At 43.4% G+C, this 26,948-nt stretch overlaps 1 protein-coding gene across 3 annotated transcripts in view; it reads right to left on the bottom strand.

Annotated features, from left to right (window-relative positions):
* Positions 1 to 4,481: 4,481 nt before the first annotated feature.
* The window catches only part of fbxl16 (F-box and leucine-rich repeat protein 16), a 64,854-nt gene continuing 42,387 nt past the window's right edge, over positions 4,482 to 26,948 (bottom strand). For all 3 annotated transcript variants that reach the window (XM_055005139.1, XM_023284957.3, XM_055005138.1), the window contains 3 exons: positions 10,006 to 10,090; positions 9,065 to 9,128; positions 4,482 to 8,129 (listed from right to left, as the gene is read on the bottom strand). In XM_055005139.1, coding sequence (XP_054861114.1) covers positions 7,981 to 8,129; positions 9,065 to 9,128; positions 10,006 to 10,090 — 298 coding nt within the window. In that variant the 3' untranslated portion in view covers positions 4,482 to 7,980. The remainder of the gene's footprint in view (positions 8,130 to 9,064; positions 9,129 to 10,005; positions 10,091 to 26,948) is intronic.

The raw sequence follows: 26,948 nt of genomic DNA on the forward strand, positions 1-26,948 counted from the left end.
CGGCTGGCCCGTGGTGGGGCTACGGCGTCTGCCGGGGCGCTGCTCCAGCGCTGCGACTTCTGGGGGTTTCGGTGCTGGCCGGGCCAGTCGGGTTCGTGTGGGCCCACCTCGGCCTCTTGCCTCTGGGCTCTGGGGGCCCTCTGCATCAGTACCGGTGGTCTTACTACCTGTCTCCCCCGCTGCTCTCTCCTCATGGGCCGGATCCACACCAGACTGCCTCTTACTGTGCACTTCACATACTTCACACATCACTGTATATAGCTAATCTTAGGCACATTTAGGGACACAACAGCTAGGGCCCCGAGAGCAGGTGGGGGCAGGAACGATGGGCTCTGTGGTGGGGCGGATGGCAGGGCTCTACGGCCTTGTCTCTTCCCCATCACCCTCTTGCTTGCCTCCCCTGCTCTCTAATTTCTTTTTAATGCACCACACACACTCACAGCTTAGGGGTAGGTCTGGGACGGCTCAGGGAACTTGGGCCAGGGTAGGCTGCAGAGTAGCCATCCTCTGTGGTCCTCTGGCCCGCCCCCTGGATGCCTCGCCCAGCCTCCCCACTTTTAATGCACCACATGACACTCAGGGTTACACTATCACGGTGCAGGGATAATGTCTCCAGTCTGGGATCGGGAGACATATTAACAGGGAGTAATGGGGGGATTTCACTAATATGGCCTCGCTGGTGGGACCCGGCCCCCTTATGGCTATGGGGTGGCGGGGGTGGACCATCATCCGTGTTGCTGTGGCTGGGGGGTCCCCGGGACCTGGGGGCTGTGGTCGGGGGGGGTTCTCCTGCGTGCCCGACGGGTCCGGGCAGGTGCGATGGCTCTTGGTGGGCTGCGGGGGCTGGATTGGCCGTCTTGGTGGGCGCTGTGGCTGTACTGCGGGCTGGTGGCATGTGGTGGCTCTGTCCCGGTGGGTTGTCAGGGCGCATTGCGGGGGGTGGGGGCCCTGGGTGTACTGCGCTCGCCTGGGGCCTGGTGCGGGGGGGTATGCGGGGTGCCTCCCTGTCGGCATCGCCGGGCCCCACCACACTGTCCATTTTTACTCTCTGGACTCGCATCGGGTCCCGGATCCGATTTCCTCTGGCCGGCTCCCGGTGGTGGCCTGCCTTGTGATGGGCTGGTTGCCGCCCCTTCAGTGGGCCGCTCGGCCCCTGTGTCTGGCTTCCTGGCTGTGTGGGGCCGTTGGCCCCCTCGGGGGAGGGAGAGGGGATGGGGGTGGGCGGGTCGGGTGGTGGGGTGGGGGGTTCGGTGGGGGCTGGGGTGGGCGGGGTTGGGGTTTGGGTGGCGGGTGGGTCCTCGTGCCCCGGGCCGCCTGGGTCGGTCTGGGCGCGCTGGGGGTGTCGGTAGCTGCTCCCTCTTGTTCTCTGGGTCCTCGTCATTCACGGTAGCCCCGGTGGCTCTCTGGGGGTGCCGCCCTGTGGCTCCTACTGCCTGGGGGGAGGGGTGCCCTGTTGGCTTGGCCCTGCCTTGCCGTGATTGCTGTTCTGGGCTTCGGGGTTCTTCACACTTGCATGTTTGATCAGGTCTCGCCAGCTACTGCCGAGTCCCATTTCAGCAAATGATGGGTCCCGCCAGAATGTGCTGAGAATCTCTCCAGTCTCTACCCTAAACTCATTCTCTCTCGCACTAGCATTCTCTTCTGGCCTATTCTATTCTATTCTATACTATCAAGACACACACAATTATGGTGCTCAGTACCGTTTGTTCATTTATTATTGAATCTCTTTTTCTTTTGTGTTGGTTTGGTTTTCTTTTCTTTTTTCAAATTTTTATTTTTTTTTCTATTGATGGACAGTTAGTAGTTGGGCATAACACACCACCTTACAATCTTTAATTGCAATAGCAACGCCTGTTATTTTCTATCCCTGTTCATCCTGTTCGTCCTGTCCAGTCTTTGTTTCCCCCACACATCACTGAGGTGTAGCACTGCCCTCCCTGGCTTATAACAGGGAATTCTAATAAAGAAGGTCTGCTTAGCTTTCAGGGAGGGCCGGTGATGGTCACACACATGCACTAAATATTAAAATATTTGGTTGCAAGACTAAAATATGCATCAATCTCATATAATGTTGACTCCCCTTTTGTGGAGTTAAACAATGAGAACAAATGCAGACAAAAAAAGAAAAAAAAAAAAAAAAAAAAAAAAAAAAAAAAAAAAAAGATCGCGGGTACAAGCGGCTGAAATGAGTTTCCTCCGCAGGGTGGCTGGGCTCACCCTTAGAGATAGGGTGAGAAGCTCGGCCATCCGGGAGGATCTCAGAGTAGAGCCGCTGCTCCTCCGCGTAGAGAGGAGCCAGATGAGGTGGCTCGGGCATCTAATTAGGATGCCCCCCGGACGCCTCCCCGGTGAGGTGTTTAGGGCACGTCCCACTGGGAGGAGGCCCCGGGGAAGACCCAGGACACGCTGGAGAGACTATGTCTCCCAGCTGGCCTGGGAACGCCTGGGGGTCCCCCGGGAGGAGCTAGATGATGTGGCCAGGGAGAGGGAGGTCTGGGCTTCCCTCCTAAAGCTGCTGCCCCCGCGACCCGACCCGGACCAGCGGTAGAAGATAGAAGATGTTTCATGAGTTTATTTTTTAAAATAATTCTCTTGTTCAAAAGCAATGTCTGATTTTCATTGGTTAATTTTTGTAGAATTTTTATTTATTGCTTTTGTCAGATTCAAATTATTTCTGTGACCATTGTGGGTTTTTCTTTTATTAACTGCGAGGTACCAACGATTTTGTCCACGTGTGTGCTTGAAAGCTTGCAGGCTGGGATGATGGTGATGCTTGCATCATTCTGTCTGGGCAATCTCCTCCCTCAACCTCTTCCATGTTGTCTGGATCTCAGTAGTCACTGGTTCTCCACAGCAACTCCAGGTAAGCCTTACTGTCTTGAATCCTCTTTGACACCAGAAACGCATGTTACTAGCGCATGTTATCATGCACTTGCAAATCTACTCTGACCTTATCTCCTCCAGTTAGATCCAAACTACTGCACCAAAATGTGTATGCTGTCCAAGTTTAAATAACATTGGACACAAATGGGATCTTCGGGGAGCTTCATTTATTTTTTTGTAACATTTTAATGTTTTGATGTTTTTATTGTGACCTGCCAAGGGACTGCAGATGGAAATTAGCTTAAAGCTAACTCCAGTGCAATACATCAAATGGAAACATTTATGTTTAATATTGTACATGGTCCCTTTTTAAATAAACTGATAATAATAATAATAATAATAATAATTTAATTCAATTACTTATTACTCTAAAAATGGAGAATAGTATTAAATTCAGCATTAATTTATTTTAGGATTACCAGTTTTTTTTTTGCCAGCCTTGGACACAAACTTTCACCTTGCAATGTCGTTCACTTAAATGCAAATTTTGCAAGCTTTGTCACTATTATACCAATATAAGGTGCATTAAAAAATCCTAGACTAACTTTAACTTTAACCCCCCCCCCCCCTTCACCTTTATGGTCCTTACGGTCCACTGGATTTCTGGAACACCCGTGAACAGAATCTGTAAACACTATGCAACTAAATTATCATCATAAGCAGACATTATATTTTGTGCAATCATATTGCTGTACATCTGTCAATTACTTTGTACAGACATTCTAAGCATATACTGTATACCCCTTTAGAAAATGACAAATGCCCCTCAAGAAAATAGGTGAGTTGCTCAAAAGAAAAAACTTTTCCTGCTTCTTCTTGTGTTATTTCTCCTAAAGCACCTCATCATCTAGTAATTATAAAGTGAGCAATGTATTTACCACAATGTATTTTCCACTACACATAAAATGTACAAACACCACTGGCCATTAGTGCAAACATAGTCCTCATCCAATGTAAGTTAGTTCAGGCACAGTGCAAATTCTGGCCATTTCAATATTATCAGTAAACTGTCAGCATTTATTTTACTGCTTACTTATAGTTGTGCTGTACAAGGATTGTAACAAAATGGTGACTGATGTAGAGCAAAGACAGTAGATGGTAATATAAATTATTGATCTTAGAAAACGAGCTTAGATGATTTACTTTAGCAAGGTTTGCTGTTAGTATGTTTGTCGCTAAGAAATGGCTGCGCATGTTAGAGTTTACGATATGTAAACTTACATTAGAATCCTTTGGAAGCTCATCAAAATCAAAAATACTGAAAAATCACAAAATACATTTGTAGTTATTAGAAATCAAATTTAGAGCCAGGCTTGGAGAGTACACTAACAGCTGTTAGTGCAAAACGTATTTGAAAAGCATTTTTATGGCAAGTAAGGCTGGCACTTATCAATTCATGACTGACATCTGCACAGTCCAATTAAAATAACTTGATTTTTGCACACAAAAGTTCATTAAGTGTGTAATATTAGTGTGTGTGTGTGTGTGTGTGTGTGTGTGTGTGTGTGTGTGTGTGTGTGTGTGTGTGTGTGTGTGTGTGTGTGTGTGTTGGGGGGGCACTTAATTTTGTCTTTACTTCACACAAACCAAAACTTAAGTAGAATTTTATAAGCCACAACCAATTAATTTAATGATAATTATCATAAAGTGGACATAAACTTAAAGCAAAAAACTCTTGGCAATGAGTGTGGCACAAGTGATCTTCAAGTAGAGACCACAGCAGTGAACACTTGTAAGTGCTATTTACAGGTTTTGGCCACCATTAATGATTAAGGTGTTGCATAAATATCAGATTCCACTTAAGTACATAGGTAGGCTAAAAACAAAATCAGAACACCAGTCTTGAACTTATCAAAAACAATGGTAGTGACCACAAAGCCAGCTTTTCAAATTGTGTTCAAAACTTACTGACAGTTGTTTTAGGGTCAATAGCTTTGTTCATAATATGTTTCCATAGACTCTTCAAGCTTCAGAGATCCTTGTTCATACTATTAGACAGTGTAAACATTGCTTGGCCATGAGAGAGGCTGATCTCAGACTTCAAATGCCTTTATGCATATCATAATCTGTATTTTGCTGTCACATTCAGGACAATGACAATAATTATGTCACCACTGTTTGTAGCCTTATTCTTATAGAAGGGACCAAACAGCAATACAAAGTTAACACAGACTTGCACAGAGGAAAATATACTGTTGTGTATTATGAAAATTTGAAACTTTTAGTCATTGTTAATGATGTTACAGTTCACTGGTGTTTACAAGTGTATGTTCAATGTGTACTCAGCAGAGTATTTTACCTAGGGGCCTGAATGTCATAGCATGACAATAATAACAATAATAATAATAATAATAATAATAATAATAATAATAATAATAATAACAACAACAACAACAACAATCAATGAATACACTTACTTAAGCCCAAACCTGAGGCAAGGTCCAAAACAAAACCAAAAATGGTTGGAAAATGTCTCGTCAATAAATAAATGAATAAGTAAATAAGACACAAATTAATTTAAATAAATAAATAAATACATGAAGAAATAAATATACTTATGTACACTTAAGAGATACTAAACAACATCAGAAATGAACTATTCTGAAACTGCAGATCAGCTAAAATCATGTATGGTCTGCCTTTTCTATGTAGTACTCTGTTTCCTTGTAGTCAGCAATCAGCTAGAAGCAACCAGCCACACTTTATGTGCAGCCAGATGCATTTGGCACAACCTGATATTGGCTGACACTTACCCAGTCCCTTCAGTTGGGGGTCAGTGCATAAGGGGACACACAAGGCAAAAAGCAGGACAGTTGTTCACTGTTGGCTGCATCCATTTTCTTTTAATTTTACGATAGTTGGTGGAAAAACATGACTGCTGACTTGAAAGTTTTTTGGTTTATGGGAAACCTTACTATGTTTCCAACTTACCTAGAGTCAGACATTTTCAGATACTTTGTATTGTGTATAAATTTGGCAAAATAAAACAATGTTGAATGTACTGCTTTGCCTAGATCAACCAAGTTTACAGATGTGTACGATAATCTCAGTTCTAAATATGGTTTATTATAACGTGGGTTTGGCTATTCATCATAATATCCACATTCAACTTTTTCTTCAAAACACATCTGCACAACATGTTTGTTCACAACACTTGTCTGATGTTTGTCTGCTAATAGTCATATTTTCTTGTAATGGCCTTGATGCATTCTGTGACCATCTACTAATTTCAACTAGTGACTTCATGATTACAATTGTTATTAGTACTAATAAAATCGCTGGTCAAGCTTGCAATAAAAGAGGCAATTTGTTGTGTTCAGTGACATATAGACTAATTCTTGGTTTGCAGTGATAAAGGAAACATTATACAGCAAATAAAATCTATTGTGTAATCCTCTTGACTTCAATTAAGTGACTACAATCTCAGATCTATCATGAATTTCTCTGACTGTGGATTAGTAGGAAAAGTTATAAAATTCCCACAAACTAAATTGTCATTTAAAAATTGCCATTATACAAGAGCCCTGAGCTCCTGCTTATTTCTGACCTTCGCCTGTAGTGGACACTGTAAGAGTTGCTTTTTTAATAAATACTGAAATTGCCCACTTCATTGCCTTTGAGATAACTTGGCAATAGCAAATTGTGTCAAATTTTACATTAGCTGTGTCAGAGTTGCCTAAATCAAAATTCAAATACTAAATATCATATATTTCTATCATCATTGAAAAGATGAAAAGAAATTTTGAGTTCCAAAAGCAGATGTGGCTTCAATTTGAAGATGGCATTCTTACCAACAGACAGATCTCTTCCCTGGTCCCTTAGCTAACTTAAGTTGTTTATTAGTTGAAGTTCAGAAGTATCAAGTTATCACTGTCAGTTGAAGCCCCACAGTTGATTTGTTTGTAATTCATGGCTCTGTTCTATTCATCATTTGAAGAAAAACATTTTATCCTTAGCAGACACTACTTTAGGACTAAGGTAAAATGCTTTCTGCAAAATATACTTTTCAATTGATCCACTGCTTAATCACGTTGAACTGTCTCAACAACACACCATTTACAAAAGTTTCTCCACCAGATCTGTAAATTAAATATGTGTACAATAACTGAAGAAAAGACCACAATAAAACAATAATCAATCCAGTCATTCAAGCGTGCAACAAAACGCCTGTTTATGCAGTTGCTTTTCAAATTTAAATTTTCTTTTTCTTCTTTTTCTTCTTCTTTTTTAATTTCTGATAAGACACGGAAATGAGAAAAGGCGGTGGTGCCCCAAAAAGATGGGAAGTTCTGAGTCCATGAAACACATTTCACGCACTAAAGAAAAGAGAATGAGAGAGTGAGCTTTTCCATCTCTGCAATTCACTTCTTGAACTGCATCTTTAGTTCCGTCTATTTCCTGTTTCCCAAGCTGGCATATTGTGTAGTTCTCTAAACAAGACAAAACTGAACCTTTGATGCCTTCTGGGAGAAAGAATGAAATAGTGACTATATTACATACAGTTATGGAAGTCAATCTAAAATTACATATTCGTGATCTTGAGGATTTACATTTGCTTCACTTACCATATACAATATGTTTGTGTGTGTTTACAGTGTATGCGTGAATATGTGAGTTCCAGCTGCTAAAACACCACAGTCTCCATTTTATGGATTTCCTCAATGCTGCATCTGGATCAGCATATTTCACTCCCTTCAGTAACCATTCAGTTTTTTAAAAAAATCGTCAAAGTCTATAGAAGCTCTCCTCTGTAAAAACCTTTTGTTGATTGTGGAAAAGAAACTTGCTGTCAGACAAGACGTCACACCAAGCTCTTCACTCCAGCATCTTCTTAAATGAAGCTCAAACGGCAAGCCATTATCCACTGGGTCTGGCACATTCCATTATCTACCTTCCTGCCTCTCTGTCTGCCTGTTGGTCAGTCTGCTTAATGGGGTGTGGAGGAAGACAGGCAGGGTTTGGGGTCAGGAAAGAGGAACAAAGTGGTACAGTAGGAGCAGTCCAGTATCCTGGGTTTAGGCATTTAAGAAAAGATTGAGGGAGGAAAAAGAGGAGGAAGGTATGGTGATCTGTTAGTCGTGGGCTCAGTCAGTGGTCTTACTCGATGACCATACAGTGGGGCAGGTGCTGAGAGTAGTATTTGAAGAGCTCAGCAGTGGCACCAGGGCAGTTGGTCAGCTCTAGCTCCTCCAGTTCATGCAGCTGGATGAGGCCTGATAGACCAGTGGTGGTCAGCAGGGGGCATCCTGAGGGAAAACGGCAGGAAGATCATTTTCAGCTGTGAGCTGGGTAAAGAACGGTGCTGATCTGGCCAAAAAGTTACAAGAGGTTATCTGTGGTTTATGTGCTGCTATTAACATTTGTTTCCATTCTCATTTAGTCTGCTAATTATTTTCTGACCTATCTATTATTTACTCAATTAACTGACTAATCTTTGACCCATAAAAAGTCTGTGAATAGTAAAAAATACAATCACAATTTTCAATACCTGGCCATGACATCAAACAACTTGTTTCGTTATGTTAACAGTACGAAACCTAAAGATATTTATATAATTATCAAATATCTAAGAAACAATTGTTTGGCCTTTAAATTAAACTATTTAATGTTTAATTTTATAGAGATGCATGTTATTGTTCAAGGACTAATTAATCAGCTCAGACCTTTAAGAAAGAGCATCTGCTTTCCTTGAAAACTTTGCAATTCCTATGGCTTAGTTTTTCAATGCAACTTAAGCTACAGAATGGTCATGTGACCTATCTACTAAAAATAAAACTTGGAACTATTTTTATTTTTTTTTAATTGCTTTTGTCATGCTATACTGCTGAATTACTGTAATAGGAAGTACATCCCTCTAAAGAGCTCTAGAACAGAACACATACTATGGGTGACTGACTGAAAGTTGATCTTAGTAAATAAATTGTTAGCTGTATCAGTTACTGAATCAAATATGCTCTATTAAGTGAACCTTTAGCTTTTGATTCTTCATACATGTATGGTATAGCTTCATTACTTGCTCATTATATAATACATGCAAGGACAATAGAAGTGTTTACATTTGAAACTTTCATGCTAAGATGTTTAAAACCACTCACTGTGGATACAATAGAGACAAGTTAGGTCACAATGTAATAGTATTAGGGACATTATCCTTGGAGAAAGATGGAGAAAGGAATCATACCAGCAAGAGACAACAGACGAAGACTTCTCATTCCAAACAAATGCTGCAGTCCAAAATCTTGCACCTGCAATGACACATACGCACACACACACACACACACACACACACACACACACACACACACACACACACACACACACACACACACACACACACACACACACGCACACACACATACACACAAAGGTTTTCCGATTAAAGACCACTTTATCAGAAAACTTATTCATCAAGATTATGCCACTGACAAATAAAAAACCATTGTACTTATCACTGTCACTTTTATACAAATTAGTCACTAATACATTAAAGTTAAAGCCTATTTTCAAGGAGAAGTTCCATTAAACAATGTTTGCAGGCTGTAAAATCAACTGCCAGCAAGTTTTGTCAATATCAATATGTTGTGAGATGGCACAATTCTGGTGATGGGGTACAGGACAAAAGGAAGTTACATTAGTGTGCTAATTTCAACAATTTCTGCCTGGAATTGTAGTAAATTTACATTCAAAACTCCTGCATAGTCTGCTAGCACTAGTGGTAATCAGAATAGGAATTCAAGTTATAGACTAAACACATATGTACAGTTTCATAAGCCATTTCAGAACTGAGTCCTCAAAACTGCTAACACTAACCCTCAGCGGTTGCTATTTTTATAATAGTCAATAAGTGAAAGCTGAATGGAAGTGGCTACAATATCCACTGTGTTACTTTCTTAGAGCTGTATTATAAGTTTGTGATTAAGGTTTCTAGATTTCTTGATACTCATATTTCTTTTTGTAATTTTTGAGATATTGTCTATGCACAAATCAGCAGTGACCTCCAGGACTCGCTGCTAAATAATTAATAAATGAACCTGCTTGTCTAAAATGTATCAAGTGGTTTTGTCCAGATTGTAAACACTGTCATGTTTTGTTTCCATTTGGCGTGTCTGCATTTTGTGTTACCTGACAGCACCAGCGCAGGTAGAGGCTTCTTAATGATGACATGGTGGACAAGTAGCCTAAGCCGGTGTCTGTGATCCGCACACACCTAAAAGAAGACACAATACACAAACTACATCAACGTAAACAATTACCTTTACTTTTTGATGCCATTAGCAATAGCCATGGAAATAAATCATTCACATACTGGTGTTTATGTTTCTTAGATGTCATGCACTGTACTTGCTATCTATGTAAGTTAATTTTAGGGCTGGGACTTTAACGCGTTAATTTTGATTAATTAATTGCACCCAAAAAAATGCGTTAAATAAATTAACGCATTTAATCGCGCCTTTCTCAGTTCCCTAATTTCTGGCACACCAGTAACTCTGATGAACACTCCAGCCCAGTAGGTGGCAGTAATGAACCTATGCTGAAGTCTGTTTTCCAGCCGCGATGAAGAAGCACAGGAAGCACTGAGTGACGTCAGCACACTGGTGAACAGTGAAGGAAGACGAGATTGAGCTTGTTGAGCAGAAAGTTTTCTTTTTAAAATCTTCCTGATGGCAGCTTGGATAAAAGTGTGGTTGTGTGCAAATTGTACAACAAAGACTTTTGATCACTGCACTTCTGATCACTGCAGCAATTTAAGCAAATAGTATCACCTTAATGTAAATCATGTTACTGTTAGCACCAGAGCTTACATTAGCTACAACAGTCCTGCTAACAGCTAACAGTGTAGCCATCCCATAATAGACCACTTTAGAAGACATTGAAAGTGCTTTAGTTTACAAGTAGTCTTAAAATGTTGAATATAATCACTATAATTGTACTTTGATTTTGTAGTAATCTGTGAATGTAGTAGGCAGATGAAAAATGCAGATAAATAGAAATGAAACAAACTATTTTGTTGTTTAAGTTTTTACACTGTTTTTACACCGCTTCCTCGGAGGAGTAATAACTGAAACAACAAATATATCTGTCTTTTAATAACTTAATTATAAACTTTTTGTTTATAAAAAATAAATGAATAAAAATTTATATTCCAAAAAAAAGAACCATCAAAATGACACCATTTATCAGATCCAGAAACTATAAAAGCATAACAAATCTATTGACTTTCAACTTTGTGAAGTTCCTTGAACTACTTATGCTGACGTTATGTGCCATACAGTGGAAAAAAAACTAAATCCATGCTTTAAGGAATCAAAATCACTTTTTTCTATATTTTTAAAGAATTTTTAATACATTTTAAATTCTATACACGCATGTCTATTCATCGATTCAACTGTCAACCACAATTTTATTTGAATTGAAAAACTTCACTTATTGTGTCAAATATTGCTACTGACAAGTGCGATTAATTGCGATTAATTAATTATAATGCATGTAATGAATTAGATTAATTTTTTTTAAAAATCGCGTCCACCACTAGTTGATTTCTATTTGTGCTGCAGTGGTGGAATATATTGCTGAGGTAAAAGGGGGTCTAGTTATGGAGGGCTTTTGTGAGTAATAAGGATTTTTAGGATGATTGAATTCTTGTGCAATAGGTAACCAGTGGAGAATGAAGGTTGCTTAGAACAGGGGAGATGGCTCATGGGAGCAGGCAGCAGAGTTCAGATGTACTGGAGTTTATGAATGATTTATTTATTAATGAGCAGTCAAGTCCAGATGTGTTAAGAGCATGGCTCAGTGTTTCGCTAACAGAGAAAAAGAGTAATAGGTGGAGATGAGATAGGTTTTTACATGAAAAAAGCCGTTTCTCGCGATTTGATTAACACTGTGTTCAAAACAAAAGTTGGTGTTGAAAATAACTCCAAAGCTGAAGAACAAAAGGAAGAGATACCAGAGGGTGTGGGACAAAGTTGAGAAACAATGGATTGGATGTGCATGGATTGGGTGATAAGAACATGTGAAATTTTTTTAATAGATGAGGTTTTGCTTGTAATTTCTTATGGCACAGTGTCAACATGGCAATTTTTTTAGAGCGAAGTGAGTTACAATCTGGATTTTGTGGAGATGTAGAGTTGTATGTCAATAAATAGTATTGCAAGTGGGGACTGTGAACACAAATTATGTTACTAAGAGATGCATGGGTTGCAAGGAGAATGCAAAGAATACGGAAGGGATACAAATTAAGGAAATTAAATACTTTGTGCAGAGTTCTGCAAACTCTTTCAACTTTAGTCTAGCAGATGGTTATTGAAATTCCAAGGTGGAGTACCATGTAATCATGGATCAGCCACTATAGTGCCAACACAAATCTAGCACTAGCATGTGGAGCTGGAAGTTTAGCAAAGAAGTAATGGTATTCTCCACAGAAGACTTCCCACAAATAATCGACAGCAGTAATGGGACTCCAGCAGTCTGATCGAGGTCAAGGTATCGTTATTAGTCTCCCTTGGGAGCAGTTTGTCTTGGACAGAGGGGTCTGCTGCACAGACAACACATACCATTCATACAACAATAAAAATGACTAACATCCAGAATAAAAAATAAATGAAATAAAAGTGCAGTGCATCATGATATCAGTTAAGAACAAAAGTGCAATGTGCGATGTGCAACTCAGGATTATGTATAAAAACAATGCAGAACACACCCCTTACACACAGGTTATCTGGATGATCTTACTGGCTTCCTGTCTTGCTGGTCATCCCGGGAAATCTGTTCATTAATGAGCTTTACTGACAGAGGGATGAATGAGTGTTTGCACCGATTGTGTTTGCACAGTGGGAACGTGTACCTACTTCCTGAGTAAAGCAAAATGTATTCGGGGTGCAGTACATGAGAGATGCCTGATAAAATATTGTGTGCCTCTCTGAGGGTCGTTTGTTCAAACAGGTCTTGAGGGGTTAGAGGTGCTGGCCTACCGATGACGTTCCCTGCTGTTTTTAACAGATAGTGTCTGAGCTTTTGACTTTACAGTCAAATTTCTGAACCAGCTAGTGATACCATACCGTAACAAAGACTCAATTGTTCCTCTGTAAAAAATTAACAGAATATTTTTCCATACACCAAACAGCCTGAGTCGACGAACGAAATGCATTCGCTGGTGGAATTCGGGCACAGACACCAAGAAGAGAAAACAGGTGGCCTGAGGAGGCTGTGGCAGTCTGCCAGCCTTCTGAAATTCAACATGGCAATTGGTAGTGGAGAAACAAACACCGGAAACTGGCAAACTGGTAAAGCTAATCAGGGCTGCTGTGGCTCTGTTTCTAGCAAAATTGTCTGGTTAAAACCCAGGTTCCTGTCTGTGTGCCAAAGAGTTCTTGGGCAAGACATTGAGCTCAAGTTGCTCCTGACGGCAGATGAGCACCTTGCATAGCAATTCCTGTGCCATTGGTGTGTGAGTGTGTGTTTGAAAGGGTGAATAAGAGACAAATATTGTAAAGCATTTTGTAAAATCCTTGGGCAAAAGGATGCTATTTTGATGCAGGAATTTTCCTGATTATCTGCACAGGAACAGAAAGTGTCCCGCAGGATGAGCAGGAGCCAATGGGCAGCACTAGTGAGGGTTACCAAATTTCAAAAGCCCAGATGGAATGAGAATCAGGGTGGGAGTTAAGTAGCCTGGAAGGAAGATGCTGTCAGTGTACTTGAGGAGAGCAAGTTCACTTCTATGAAGTGTGAAGTCTCACAACACAGTAATACCCTAAATAAATGTTGAATAATAGTAACAGCAAAATCAAAATGGCAGGTATTTAAAAGTTAGAGGAAAGACTCCTACCTTGCTGCAAGCAAAAAAACAAAGCCTTATCTCCTATTAATATTTTATCAAAATCCATCCATCCATCCATCCATCCATCCATCTTCTACCGCTGGTCCGGGTCGGGTCGCGGGGGCAGCAGCTTTAGGAGGGAAGCCCAGACCTCCCTCTCCCCGGCCACATCATCTAGCTCCTCCGGGGGGACCCCAAGGCGTTCCCAGGCCAGCTGAGAGACATAGTCTCTCCAGCGTGTCCTGGGTCTTCCCCGGGGTCTCCTCCCGGTGGGACGTGCCCTAAACACCTCACCGGGGAGGCGTCCGGGGGGCATCCTAATTAGATGCCCGAGCCACCTCATCTGGCTCCTCTCTACGTGGAGGAGCAGCGGCTCTACTCTGAGATCCTCCCGGATGGCCGAGCTTCTCACCCTATCTCTAAGGGAGAGCCCAGCCACCCTGCGGAGGAAACTCATTTCAGCTGCTTGTACCCGCGATCTTGTTCTTTCGGTCACTACCCAAAGCTCGTGACCATAGGTGAGGGTAGGAACGTAGATCGACCGGTAAATTGAGAGCTTCGCCTTTCGGCTCAGCTCCCTCTTTACCACGACGGACCTGTACAGCGCCCGCATTACTGCGGACGCCGCAGCAATCCGCCGGTCGATCTCTCGCTCCATCCTTCCCTCACTCGTGAACAAGACCCCGAGGTACTTAAACTCCTCCACTTGGGGCAGGACCTCATCCCTGACCCGGAGAGTGCACTCCACCCTTTTCCGGCTGAGGACCATGGACTCGGATTTGGAGGTGCTGATCCTCATCCCAACCGCTTCACACTCGGCTGCGAACCGATCCAGTGAGAGTTGGAGGTCCTGGCATGATGAAGCCAACAGGACCACATCATCCGCGAAAAGCAGTGACGGAATCCTGAGGTCACCAAACCGGACTCCCTCAACACCCTGGCTGTGCCTAGATATTCTGTCCATAAAAATTATGAACAGAATCGGTGACAAAGGGCAGCCCTGGCGGAGTCCAACTCTCACCGGAAACGAGTTCGACTTATTGCCGGAGATGCGGACCAAGCTCTGGCACCGGTCATACAGGGAACGGACAGCCTGTATTAGGTGGTCCATTACCCCGTACTCCCGGAGCACTCCCCAGAGGATTCCCCGAGGGACACAGTCGAAAGCCTTCTCCAGATCCACAAAACACATGTGGACTGGTTGGGCAAACTCCCATGCACCCTCAAGGACCCTGCTGAGGGTGTAGAGCTGGTCCACAGTTCCACGGCCGGGACGAAAACCACATTGCTCCTCCTGAATCCGAGGTTCGACTATCCGGCGGACCCTCCTCTCCAGTACCCCTGAATAGACCTTCCCGGGGAGGCTGAGGAGTGTGATCCCCCTATAGTTGGAACACACCCTCCGGTCCCCCTTTTTGAAAAGAGGGACCACCACCCCAGTCTGCCAATCCAGAGGCACTGCCCCCGATGTCCACGCGATGTTGCAGAGACGTGTCAACCAGGACAGCCCCACAACATCCAGTGCCTTGAGGAACTCCGGGCAGATCTCATCCACCCCCGGGGCCCTGCCACCGAGGAGCTTTTTAACTACCTCTGCGACTTCGACCCCAGAGATGGGAGAATCTACGCCCGAGACCCCAGGCCCCGCTTCTGAAACAGAAGACGTGTCGGTGGGATTGAGGAGGTCTTCGAAGTATTCCTTCCACCGATTCACAACGTCCCGAGTTGAGGTCAGCAGCGCACCATCCCCACTATACACAGTGTTGACAGTGCACCGCTTTCCCCTCCTGAGACGCCGGATGGTGGACCAGAATCTCTTCGAAGCCGTCCGGAAGTCGTTTTCCATGGCCTCGCCAAACTCCTCCCATACCCGAGTTTTTGCCTTGGCGACAGCCGCAGCCATCTTAGGACCAATACTGTTCACATTATACATAATTCCCTTAGGCAACATTATTAGGAAGCACTGTATTAATTTCCATTGTTGACGACACCATCTATGAAGCCAAATGAAACTAATCAGCTAGCTAGACTGCAAGATTGTCTTGAGGACATAAAGACCTGGATGACCTATAATTTCTTACTACTAAATTCAGACAAGACTGAAGTCATTGTATTTGGCCCCAAACATCTTAGAGAATTGCTTTCAAAGCATATAGTTACTCTGGATGGCATTACATTGGCCTCCAGTACTACTGTGAGGAACCTCGGTGTTATCTTTGACCAGGACATGTCCTTTAACTCGCACATAAAACAAATCTGTAGGACTTCCTTTTTCCACCTGAGAAATATTGTGAAAATCAGGAACATCCTGTCTCAGAGTGATGCAGAAAAACTAGTCCATGCATTTGTTACTTCTAGGCTTGACTACTGTAATTCCTTATTATCAGGTTGTCCCAATAGCTCTCTGAAATATCTACAGCTGATCCAAAACACTGCAGCCAGAGTACTGACGGGAGTTAGCAAGAGAGATCATATTTCTCCTATATTGGTTTCTCTTCATTGGCTTCCTGTTAAATCTAGAATAGAATTCAAAATCCTTCTTCTGACATATAAAGCTCTTAACAACCAATCTCCATCATATCTTAAAGACCTGATAGTACCATATTATCCTAGCAGAACTCTTCGCTCTCAGACTGCAGGCTTACTTGTTGTTCCTAGAATCTCTAAAAGTAGAATGGGAGGCAGAGCCTTCAGTTATCAGGCACCTCTCCTGTGGAACCAGCTCCCAGTTTGGGTTCGGGAGGCGGACACTCTCTCTATTTTTAAGACCAGGCTTAAAACCTTCCTTTTCGACAAAGTTTATAGTTAGGGCTGACTGGGGGACCCTGACGGGGTGAGCTGGTGTTTTCATTTGCAAAACTGACTTCCCCTCTTGACGTCCCTTTAGTTTGCCCCTAGTTATGCTGCTATAGGCCTAGACTGCTGGGGAACCTCTCTTGATGCACTGAGCCCTTCTCTAACTACCTATGTATTTACTATATATACCATTATTGCATTACATTCACTGTTTCTTTCTGTGTCCTTTCTCCGAGTGTCCCTGGTCCCAGAGCTGGATGCTGGATGCTTCAGATGTGTGGCTGTGTTTTATGGTCCTTGTGTCCCACCCCCCCACCTCTCTATCTCTACCCCTCTATCTGTATCCCTCTATCTCTACCTCTACCCCTCTATATCTACCTTTCTACCTCTTCTGTCCCTCTCAACCCGCCCGGCCAGCAGGCAGATGGGTCCCCCCACATTAGAGCCGGGTTCTGCTCGAGGTTTTTTTCCCTGTTAAAAGGGTGTTTTCCTTGCCACTGTCGCCTTTTGGCTTGCTCTGGGGGTCAGGCATATGGGTTCTGTAAAGCGTCTCGAGACAATTTGACTGTAATTGGCTCTATATAAAAAAGAGTTAAAAAAAAAAAAAAAAGCCGCAGCCCGCTTGGCCAGCCGATACCTGTCAGCTGCCTCCGGAGTCCCACAGGCCAAAAAGGCCCGGTAGGACTCCTTCTTCAGCTTGACGGCATCCCTTACCGCCGGTGTCCACCAACGGGTTCGGGGATTGCCGCCGCGACAGGCACCAACCACCTTACGGCCACAGCAACGATCGGCCGCCTCAGCAATGGAGGCACGGAACATGGTCCACTCGGACTCAATGTCCCCCACCTCCCTCGGGACATGGTTGAAGTTTGACCAGAGGTGGGAGTTGAAACTCCTTCTGACAGGGGACTCCGCCAGACGTTCCCAGCACACCCTCACGATCCGTTTGGGTCTGCCAGGTCTGACTGGCATCCTCCCCCACCATCGGAGACAACTCACCACCAGGTGGTGATCGGTTGACAGCTCCGCCCCTCTCTTCACCCGAGTGTCCAGGACATGCGGCCGCAAGTCCGACGATACGACAACAAAGTCGATCATCGAACTGCGGCCTAGGGTGTCCTGGTGCCAAGTGCACATATGGACACCCTTATGCCTGAACATGGTGTTCGTTATGGACAATCTGTGACGAGCACAGAAGTCCAATAACAGAACACCGCTTGGGTTCAGATCGGGGGGGCCGTTCCTCCCAATCACGCCTCTCCAGGTCTCACTGTCATTGCCAACGTGAGCGTTGAAGTCCTCCAGCAGAACTATGGAATCCCCAGAAGGGGCGCTCTCCAGCACCCCCTCCAAGGACTCCAGAAAGGGTGGATACTCCAAACTGCTGTTCAGCCCGTAGGCGCAAACAACAGTAAGGAACCGTCCCCCTACCCGAAGGCGAAGGGAGGCCACCCTCTCGTTCACTGGGGTAAACTTCAACACACAGTCACCGAGCCGAGGCGCAATGAGTATTGACACCCCTGCTCGGCGCCTCTCACCATTGGCAACTCCAGAGTGGAAGAGAGTCCAACCCCTCTCGAGAGGGCTGGTTCCAGAGCCCCTGCTGTGTGTCGAGGTGAGGCCGACTATATCAAGTCGGAACTTCTCAACCTCGCACACCAGCTCAGGCTCCTTCCCCGCCAGAGAGGTGACGTTCCACGTCCCTAGAGCCAGCTTGTGTAGCCGGGGGTCGGTACGCCAGGCTCCCCGCCCCTGGCCGCCGCCCAACACACATGGCACCGGACCCCTATGGCCCCTCCTGCGGGTGGTGAGCCTGCTGGAGGGGGGTCCCACGTCTCTTTTTCGGGCTGTGCCCGGCCGGGCCCCGTGGGAAAAAGCCCGGCCACCAGACGCTCGCCATCGAGCCCCACCCCCGGGCCTGGCTCCAGGGGGGGACCCCGGTGACCCGCGTCCGGGCAAGGGACTCGTGGTTCCAAGGTTATTGTTTATCATTGGGGTCTTCTGGGCTGCTGTTTGTCTGGTCCTTCACCCAGGACCTGTTTGTCATGGGAGACCCTACCAGGGGTATAAAGCCCCCGACAACATAGCTCCTGGGATCATTGGGACACGCAAACCCCTCCACCACGATGAGGTCGCAGCCCAGGGAGGGGATCAAAATCCAGATTACATATATTATGGTTGAGTGTCAGTTTAATCTGTTACTGTTAGGATCCTGCTGTAGCCCCTGCCCTTCTTTCCCTTTTTCCTCTTTTTCCTCCTTTCTCTCCTGAGTCATGATTTGTTTCTGTGTTGACCTGTCTCTCTTTGGCTCCCTCTGTCTGTCTGTCACCTCTCCCTCATGTGTCTCTCTCTCTCCCTGTCTCTCACCCTCCTGCTTCACCTGCTTCACGTGCCTGCACTCTGTCTTGCTGATTGCTTCAATGAGTTTCAGCTGCAGCAATCAGTTCACACCATTCACCTGTTCTCCACCTCACCTCCACCTATTTAAGCTCTGCCCGTTCATTCACTCCCTGCTGGATCATCGACCCACATGCCCTCTGTTCTTGGACTCTGTTTTTGGACTCTGTTTTTCCCCTCCTCTGGATTCCCCTCAGTTGGACTCAGCAGTTCTTTTGGATTCTTGCTAGCCCTGTTTTGTCCCCAGCCAGTAGCTCCAGTCTCATCTCCGTTCACCCCAGATTCCCCGAGCCTGCTTCCCTACCCCTTCTGTTCAGTTCCCCCATTTTTGTAAGTACCCCTCCTTTGCTTAGTTTTGTTAGTTCTAGTTTGGTGATCTTCCGTTCTTAAATTCATAGTGTTTGTTAGTGGTTTGGTTTAGTCTGTTTTTCCCTCGGTTATCAGTTTCCCCATTTTGTGAGTATCCCTCTTTAGTTTTGTTAAGTCGGTTCAGTTTGTAGATTTCCGTTTTTATATTCATAGAGTTTGCTGTTAGAGTTTAGTAGTTTTGGTTTGGTTCTCCCCCCCAGTTCAGTTCTGTGTTCCTGTATTGATTAGTTATTTAGCGAAATAAATCTCTTTCAGTTATTCATTTGTCTGTCAGTTTCTGTGAGTCTGCGCTTGGGTTCCCCAGCTCCCCCCCCGTAACAGTTACAGAATCTGTCTGACTTGCAATAATAAAGTTATATGTTTTGTTTACATTACAATCTGTAATAGATGCGAAATTGTGGAGCAAAATCAATGAGGTAAAGATATTGAAACCTTAATCTAAGGATTGCTGCTATGTAATATAAGTTTTGACTGTGGCTTATAAATTGTGACTGTGCAATTCCATCCTGCATCTACAAGTACAATTTTGATAAGTAATTTTGAATTGCACTTGGCAAAAATGTCACTTTTTTTTAAATCATTACAGGGCGCCACTATTATGGAAAAACACATCAAGCTGTTTATTTTTAGCCACTTTACTTTTGCAAAACTACTGTGTTTTTATTAAAAAGCTGTATGCATAGTAGTAGTGTAGCATAGTGTAGCACTGTCCTATTAGTCACTTGAGTGTATGACGAGTCATGCCAGCCATAATTCAATCTGGACCACTCACATTCACGCTTCTGTATTCATACACATTTTCACTTACACATAGCAATATAAACATTTTTCAAACACTAGCATGCACGGTATATTTGTAAATATACTTCAAATCCTACACTTTTATGTCTAGTGGTGTTTCATTATAAAGGTGTACATAAAAAAAATCAGCTGTGGGTGAAAAAAAGACTACTTACTAATTTTACTAATGTCTTCTATTTTTACACATTTGTCACACTTAAATGCTTTGGATCATCAAATAAATTTACATATTAGACAGAAGTAGTCCACAAAACACAAAATGCATTTTTTTAAATGAAATATACAAATACATTTAGATAGATATATTGAAAACCAATATCACCCCTGTGAAAAAGTAATTGCCCCCCTAAACCTAATAGCTGGTTGGTCCCTCGGCAGCAACAACGCTTGTGATAACTTACGTCTCTTCTTTTACATTTAGCTACAACAAACCTTAATTTTGTTCTTTTTGAGTCATCCAGAAGTGGACATTGTTGCTGTATAACCCATTTGTGCTTGAGGTTTAAGACATGAACTGATGGTGGATATTCTCCAGCATGATTTTCTGATACAGATCAGATTTCATGGCTCAATCATGACAACTCGTCAAGGTTCTGAGGAAGCAAAGTAGCCCCAAACCATCACACTACCACCACCTTGTTTCATCATTGGTATGCTGTCTTCTCATGGAATGCAGTATTAGCTTTATACCATGTGTACCTGTAGATGCTTTACACCCATTTCTCCACCTTTAACTCATCAGTCTACAGGATGTAAATCCCAAAGGTCTTGAGGCTCATCTAGCTATTTTTTTTGCAAATATCAGACAAGCTTTGATGTTCTTTTTTTGGTCAGTAGTGGTTTGCACCTTGCAACTCTCCCATGGAGCCATTTTTGCCCATTGTCTTCCTTAGTGTGGAATCATGTAGAGTGACCTTAACTGAGGCAAGTGAGGATTGCAGCTCTTTAGATGTTCATCTTGGTTCTTTTGTGATCTCCTGGAAGAGACGTTGCTTTGGGAGAAACTTTGATAGGCCAGCCACTCCTGGGAAGCTTTACCACTGTTAATTTCTCACTGTGGTTTACTGGAGTCCTAAAGCCTTAGCAGTGGCTTTGTAACCCTTTCCAGGGTGATAAATGTCGACGACTTTGTTTTGCATCTGTTTTAGAATCTTTTTAGAACGTGGCATGATGTCCTGCATGTTGAGACCCTTTACCCTGTTTCACAATGCCAGACAAGTTCTATTTAAGCAATGTTTAGATTAACCCTCGTGTTGTCCTGTGGGTCAAAATTGACCCATTTTAAAGTTTGAAAATGTGGGGAAAAAAATATATTTTCACAGTGAAACTTCTGATGTCAACATTTTCAACATTTTTGGGGAAGCTCTGAGCATTGTTTGGTGGAAAAAAGAAATATTAAAAAAAATGTTTCTTAAGAACATTCACCAAAAAAAATCAACCAAAATCCAGTGAAATTCGATGGATTTTGGTTGATTTTTTTTTTGTGAAAATATTGGACGTTTTAGTATATATGGATATGGATATATATGGAATCACTTTAGATATTTCTAGGATTTTTTTGGAAGATTTTTACTCATATTTTTGAAAATATTTACAAGAATTTTCTTGTCAAATTTGGGGGATTTTTTGAAAGGAAACTTTTAAAGGAAACTTTTAAGGAATTATTGGAATTTTTCTGAAGGTTTGGCAAATTTTCAGAAATTTGGGGAATTTTTTTTCTGAATTTTTGGATTTTTTTCAGGCAAGGAAACATTTTTTGGTGCCTGTAAATGAAGACAACAGGAGGGTTAAACAAGCCTGACAGTAATCACATGCGAGTGTGAATTTGGTCATTTGGTAGCTAAGGGGCAATCACATTTTCACATGGGGAAAAATGGGCTTGGGCAGCATTTTTCTTCATTAAGTGAAATCATCATTTAAGAAGTGTATTTTGTTTAGTTGCCTGTGTCTTAAAATTAAAATTTGTTTGATTATCTTAAATAATTACATGTGACAAATATGCAAAAATAAAGGAGTGCAAATACTCTTTCACAGCATGGTATGTATATATAGTTGATACACAAACATACATAAATAACAATTTGAATTTCTGCTATTTTACAAATAGAAAGATTAACTTTAATAAGCCCCAAATTATTATTTTTTCTTTTTTTGTTACAAATTGTAGAAATATGGTAAAATAAAAAAAAATAATAAACTGCACTGTTGTCTGCTGGGGCTAAAATAAAACCAACCCCCAGACTTAGACCACAATCTTAAAAAGTTCATGAGGTCTTTTGGTCAATCAAGGGTTTTACCCCAGTAGACTACAGTGTAGAAAATAGCTCTGGCCACCACAGACATATAAATCATGTTCAGTTGCTGTATACTGAATATGGATTCAGAAAACAGTAATACAGCAGAAGTGAGCACATTCCTGTGCAATGTTTCTTTAATGTCAGATGACTAAAAACTGTCCCATCTTTATTTGTCATGACAGACTAAGTCCTCTTCAGCATTGAGGACACTAGTGCTGCACAGATAAGAAAGATGTTCTGCCATTCTTCAGAGATATTTTTGAGTATCTCTTTGTTGGTGGGGTTGTCTTGGTCTCCCTTCTCTCTTTTAAAATACCCCATATGTATTCTATTGGATAAGTTATAGTTTTACTTTTTTCTTCTTTAGTTTCTTTTGGGTTATTTTGGCCATGTACTATGGATTTTATTATGCTGGAATTATTCACTTTTTGTCAAGGTTCTGCAGACTGGGAGTCATTGTGTCAGCTTTTCTTTTGGTATTTCCATTAGCATTCAAGGTGCTATCTATAAATGTCCTCTCGCCACCACCTTTTGCAGCCCAAAATCATCACACAGTAGTGGTCCTGGCCACACAACAGCAAGCAGAACTGGGCATTTAGATAACCAAATGCTTCATCGTCAACATAAAAAACGTCAATGCACTCCAGGGGCGCAAGAGGGCTCCCACCTCTGGCTGAACACAGCCGGTTTGGCCTGAGGAGAGGCTCGCACCAGTTCCGACCCGCTCTGTGTGCTCTCTTGGTTCTGTTCTGGTCGGATCATTCTGTCCCGGTGCAGGGTGAGTGGCGAACCCTAAGTGAGAAGCACACAGAGCAGGCGGCAGGCAAGTCGAAATTAAACTGGTCTTTTTTAACCAAACTAACACAAACAATAATGCCAACTATGGCCAGAGACTCACAACCAGAGGGGGAGGGGAGGCAGGCTCCCGGGAGCGGCAGTCGGGTGTGAGGCATGCGCCGGCGCTCAGCAACTGGTGGAGCACGGCTGCAGCGGCCAGAAACGACGCCGGATGCTCCCTGGGGAGCGGGCCGGAAGGATCGGAGCAGTCCGGGGGGAAGTCCACGTCCTCTCTCCAATAGGGGCTTTCGACCAAAGAGCACCAGGTGCTAGGTTGGTTCAAAGTTGAGAGCCAGTGCTTTTTTGGTTCAAATCTCGTGCCGCCCCAGAACGGGTTTGTGTTTCCATTCGGAAGGAGCAAAGTTGGAGCTGTGTCATTGCGCCACCACAAAACGTGTGTACGTCACTGCGTACGTAGCCGTTCAACAGCATTCACGCTGTACGGAAACCCACACAACAACAATGGAGGACTTCATTGGAGTGGTGTTCATGGTTTTGCTAGTGTGTCTCGCCATCGTCGAACAGCAAAACCTTCTGTTAGGGGTTACCCATCGGCATCGCCGTTCCAATGCCCGGCGATCATGTTTGAGAAGAAAGGTAATTATCAAAGACGTTTGGATACTTAGCAGTAAACGTGCTAGCGTTAGCTTAGCTACTTAGCTTCGACTACCCTTGCATTGATTACTTAGCGGTTAAATACGCGCAATAAGTTGATGATCATATCTATGTTTATCTTTTTAGATGTTTTTAGATGTCACCCCGCCCCCTGCCCGTGACATGCTCGGCTCTCAACTCTGGCCAAGTCTGGCCCAGCAACGAGTTGGTGCCCGAAAAAGCCCCAGTTTTTGGAGCCCGGAGCCGCAGCTCCGGTGGTGGAAAGACAAAAAACCGGCGCCAAGTCGGGCACTGGCTCCGACTCCGAATGGGCTCCACCCCGGTCGAAAGCCCCTACAAGAGGACAGCTGGGGGAAACGCAGGCTGCTCCGGGCTCAGTCCTCGTTAGTGACAGAGGCAGTATGATCCGACGCTGCCTTCAGTGCAGCGCCGGTCTTTATAGCGGATCATGACGAGATGAGCTGCAGGTGTGCTGCTGCTGCAGTTCATCTCATTCATGCTGCTCACCTGCAGAAGCCGTGACACACTCTCTTACACAGAATACTGCACTTGATGAAAATCCCTTGATTCCTCACTAGTGCTGGTTTCTCATCTGTTATTTTTATCCAGCAGCATCACATTGTATATGATGATAGAAGGGAGAGACAGCTTACATCTCCTCATGCAAATCTTTGATTCCAGAAGTATCCCAAATAATAAGGATGTTCACTGTCAAATCAATGCTACTCTGCAGGGCACAAGTCTACACACAGATGCACATTGTGTTTTCTCATGATCCATCTCATTCCACAGTAAAGAAACAGATGAATAAATGTCAGAAACACCTTACGGAATTTAGCAGATTAATATTGGCTTGACAGAATAGTCTTGCAGCTTTCATTTACTAAACACATAAGAAGATGCGAATATGTCATAAGACAGCTTAAGTTTTTTTTATATTAAAACCCCAATTTTCACTCTTTGCATCATGGCATCACTGCCATAACACAATTTTAGTGTGTCAAATGAAATCAGTAACATTTTTAAGTATGCTGTCACTCCTTTGCATCTTTTATTAGTCTAAAGTTGTAACTAAACCTTGACTGAGATACTTAACAATTATTGTCTTGTTTATAACCACGTGTGCCTATGAGGAGTGTTACATAGGCATATATTGTCTGGAGTGGTCCCCAAAGAGTTTGTTACTGGAAAGTGAGAGTTTAATTTTGGGCATGTTAATGCATAATGATCTTTTCCAAATTGCAGTCTAAACATTGTTACTCATTAGTTTTTGAAATGTTATAAATAGCTATATTTTACTCAGATTTTTGTCAGGCATAAAGTAATAGAACAGATCACAGCGCTGGAGTTGCTGGAAGCAAGACACAGAAAGACCAAATGATGCATTGCCCAGCTTGATTATCGAGACAGACAGACTACAGAGTGCTGTACAGCAAGCTAATTTAATAATTAAGCTATTTGTGGACATTAAATATAGACAGAAGAAAACACAAGTTCATCTGATTACTGTTCCTACAATTCAATCAGGTACTGTTTGTACATTTTTTGATAATTCTGATAAAAGCAATAAATGCCAATGGGCACTGGTAGTAAAAGTGCATATCAACAAAGAATTTCACAGGTAATGTACATTCTTAAGCATGTTCCAAAATGAACGCTGTGGTTTCCCATAGCAACGGCTGTGGGAACAAATCCAGACATTATATTACGTGGGCAAGATGGCAGGATGTCCTCATAAGTTAGCCTAAAATTTTAAACAAGACAGTGGTTATAAAGTCTTTCTGTCAAGGTTTATTTACCATTGTGTAAGATGACAAGGACTGAATACTAAGACCCATTTAGCAATTTGAGGGGAGATGTGGAGTGAAAAGGGGGCATGTTTGCAAAGTGAACAAAATGCATCCACTTCATTAACCTCTCTCCATCATACTGACAGTGAGACTGTGTCTATTCCACATGACTGGATCCTCCATCTGATTGAGTTTTGTGCAGGTTAGAAGCCCCCTGACCATGTCTCTGAAATATTAGTAACCCAACTGTTGTGTTGTGTCAATTGATGGTGCTGTCCGTGGTGCTGAATTAGCAGACTGATTCATAATTGCACCTTTTTTTCAGTCCCACCTTTCTGTCAGTTTTATTTTGGATCTAAAATTGCCCCTAAACAATATACTACAAAAACTCCAATCTATATATACATATACTCTACACAGAGTTGTGCATCACATTCAGGACCATCCATCCATCTATCCATCCATTCATCCATTGTCACCATCCATCCATCCATCCATCCATTGTCTTCCGCTTATCCGGGGCCAGGTCGCGGAGGCAGCAGGCGAAGCAGGTCATTCCAGACATCCCTGCCCCCAGCGATAGTTTCCAGCTCTTCCTGGGGCATCCCGAGGTGTTCCTAGGCCAGGCGAGATATATAATCCCTCCAGCATGTTCTGGGTCTGCCCCGGGGTCTCCTCCCAGGTGGACGTGATCGGAAAACCTCCAGAGGAAGTTTCCCCGGAGGCATCCGAATCAGATGGCCAAGCCACCTCAACTGGCTCTTTTCGACACAAAGGCATAGTGGCTCTACTCTGAGCTCCCTCCGGATGTCTGAGCTTCTCACTCTATCTCTAAGGCTGAGCCCAGCCACCCTACGGAGGAAGCTCATTTCAGCCACTTGTATCCGCGATTGTGTTCTTTCGCTCACTACCCAGAGCTCATGACCATAGGTGAGGGTTGGAACGTAGAGTGGTAAATTGAGAGCTTCGCCTTACGACTCAGCTCCCTCTTCACCACGACAGTTCGATACAATGCCCATATTGCTGCTGACGCTGCACCAATCTGCCTGTCCGTCTCACGCTCCATTTTTCCATCACTCGTGAACAAGATCCCGAGATATTTGAACTCCTTCAGACTTGGAGATGCTGATCCACATCCCCGCCGCTTCACATTTGGCTGCAAACCGCTCCAGTGCCTGCTGAAAGTCACAATGTGAGGAAGCCAACAGAACCACATCATCTGCAAAAAGCAGAGGTGCGATCCTGAAGTCCCCAAACCAGACACCCTCCTCACCCTGGCTGCGCCTTGAGAACCTGACCATGAACACCACAAACAGGATCAGAGACAAGGGACAGTCCTGGCGG

Source organism: Amphiprion ocellaris, chromosome 19 (assembly GCF_022539595.1).
Source record: "Amphiprion ocellaris isolate individual 3 ecotype Okinawa chromosome 19, ASM2253959v1, whole genome shotgun sequence".
Classification (NCBI taxonomy): Eukaryota; Metazoa; Chordata; class Actinopteri; family Pomacentridae; genus Amphiprion; species Amphiprion ocellaris.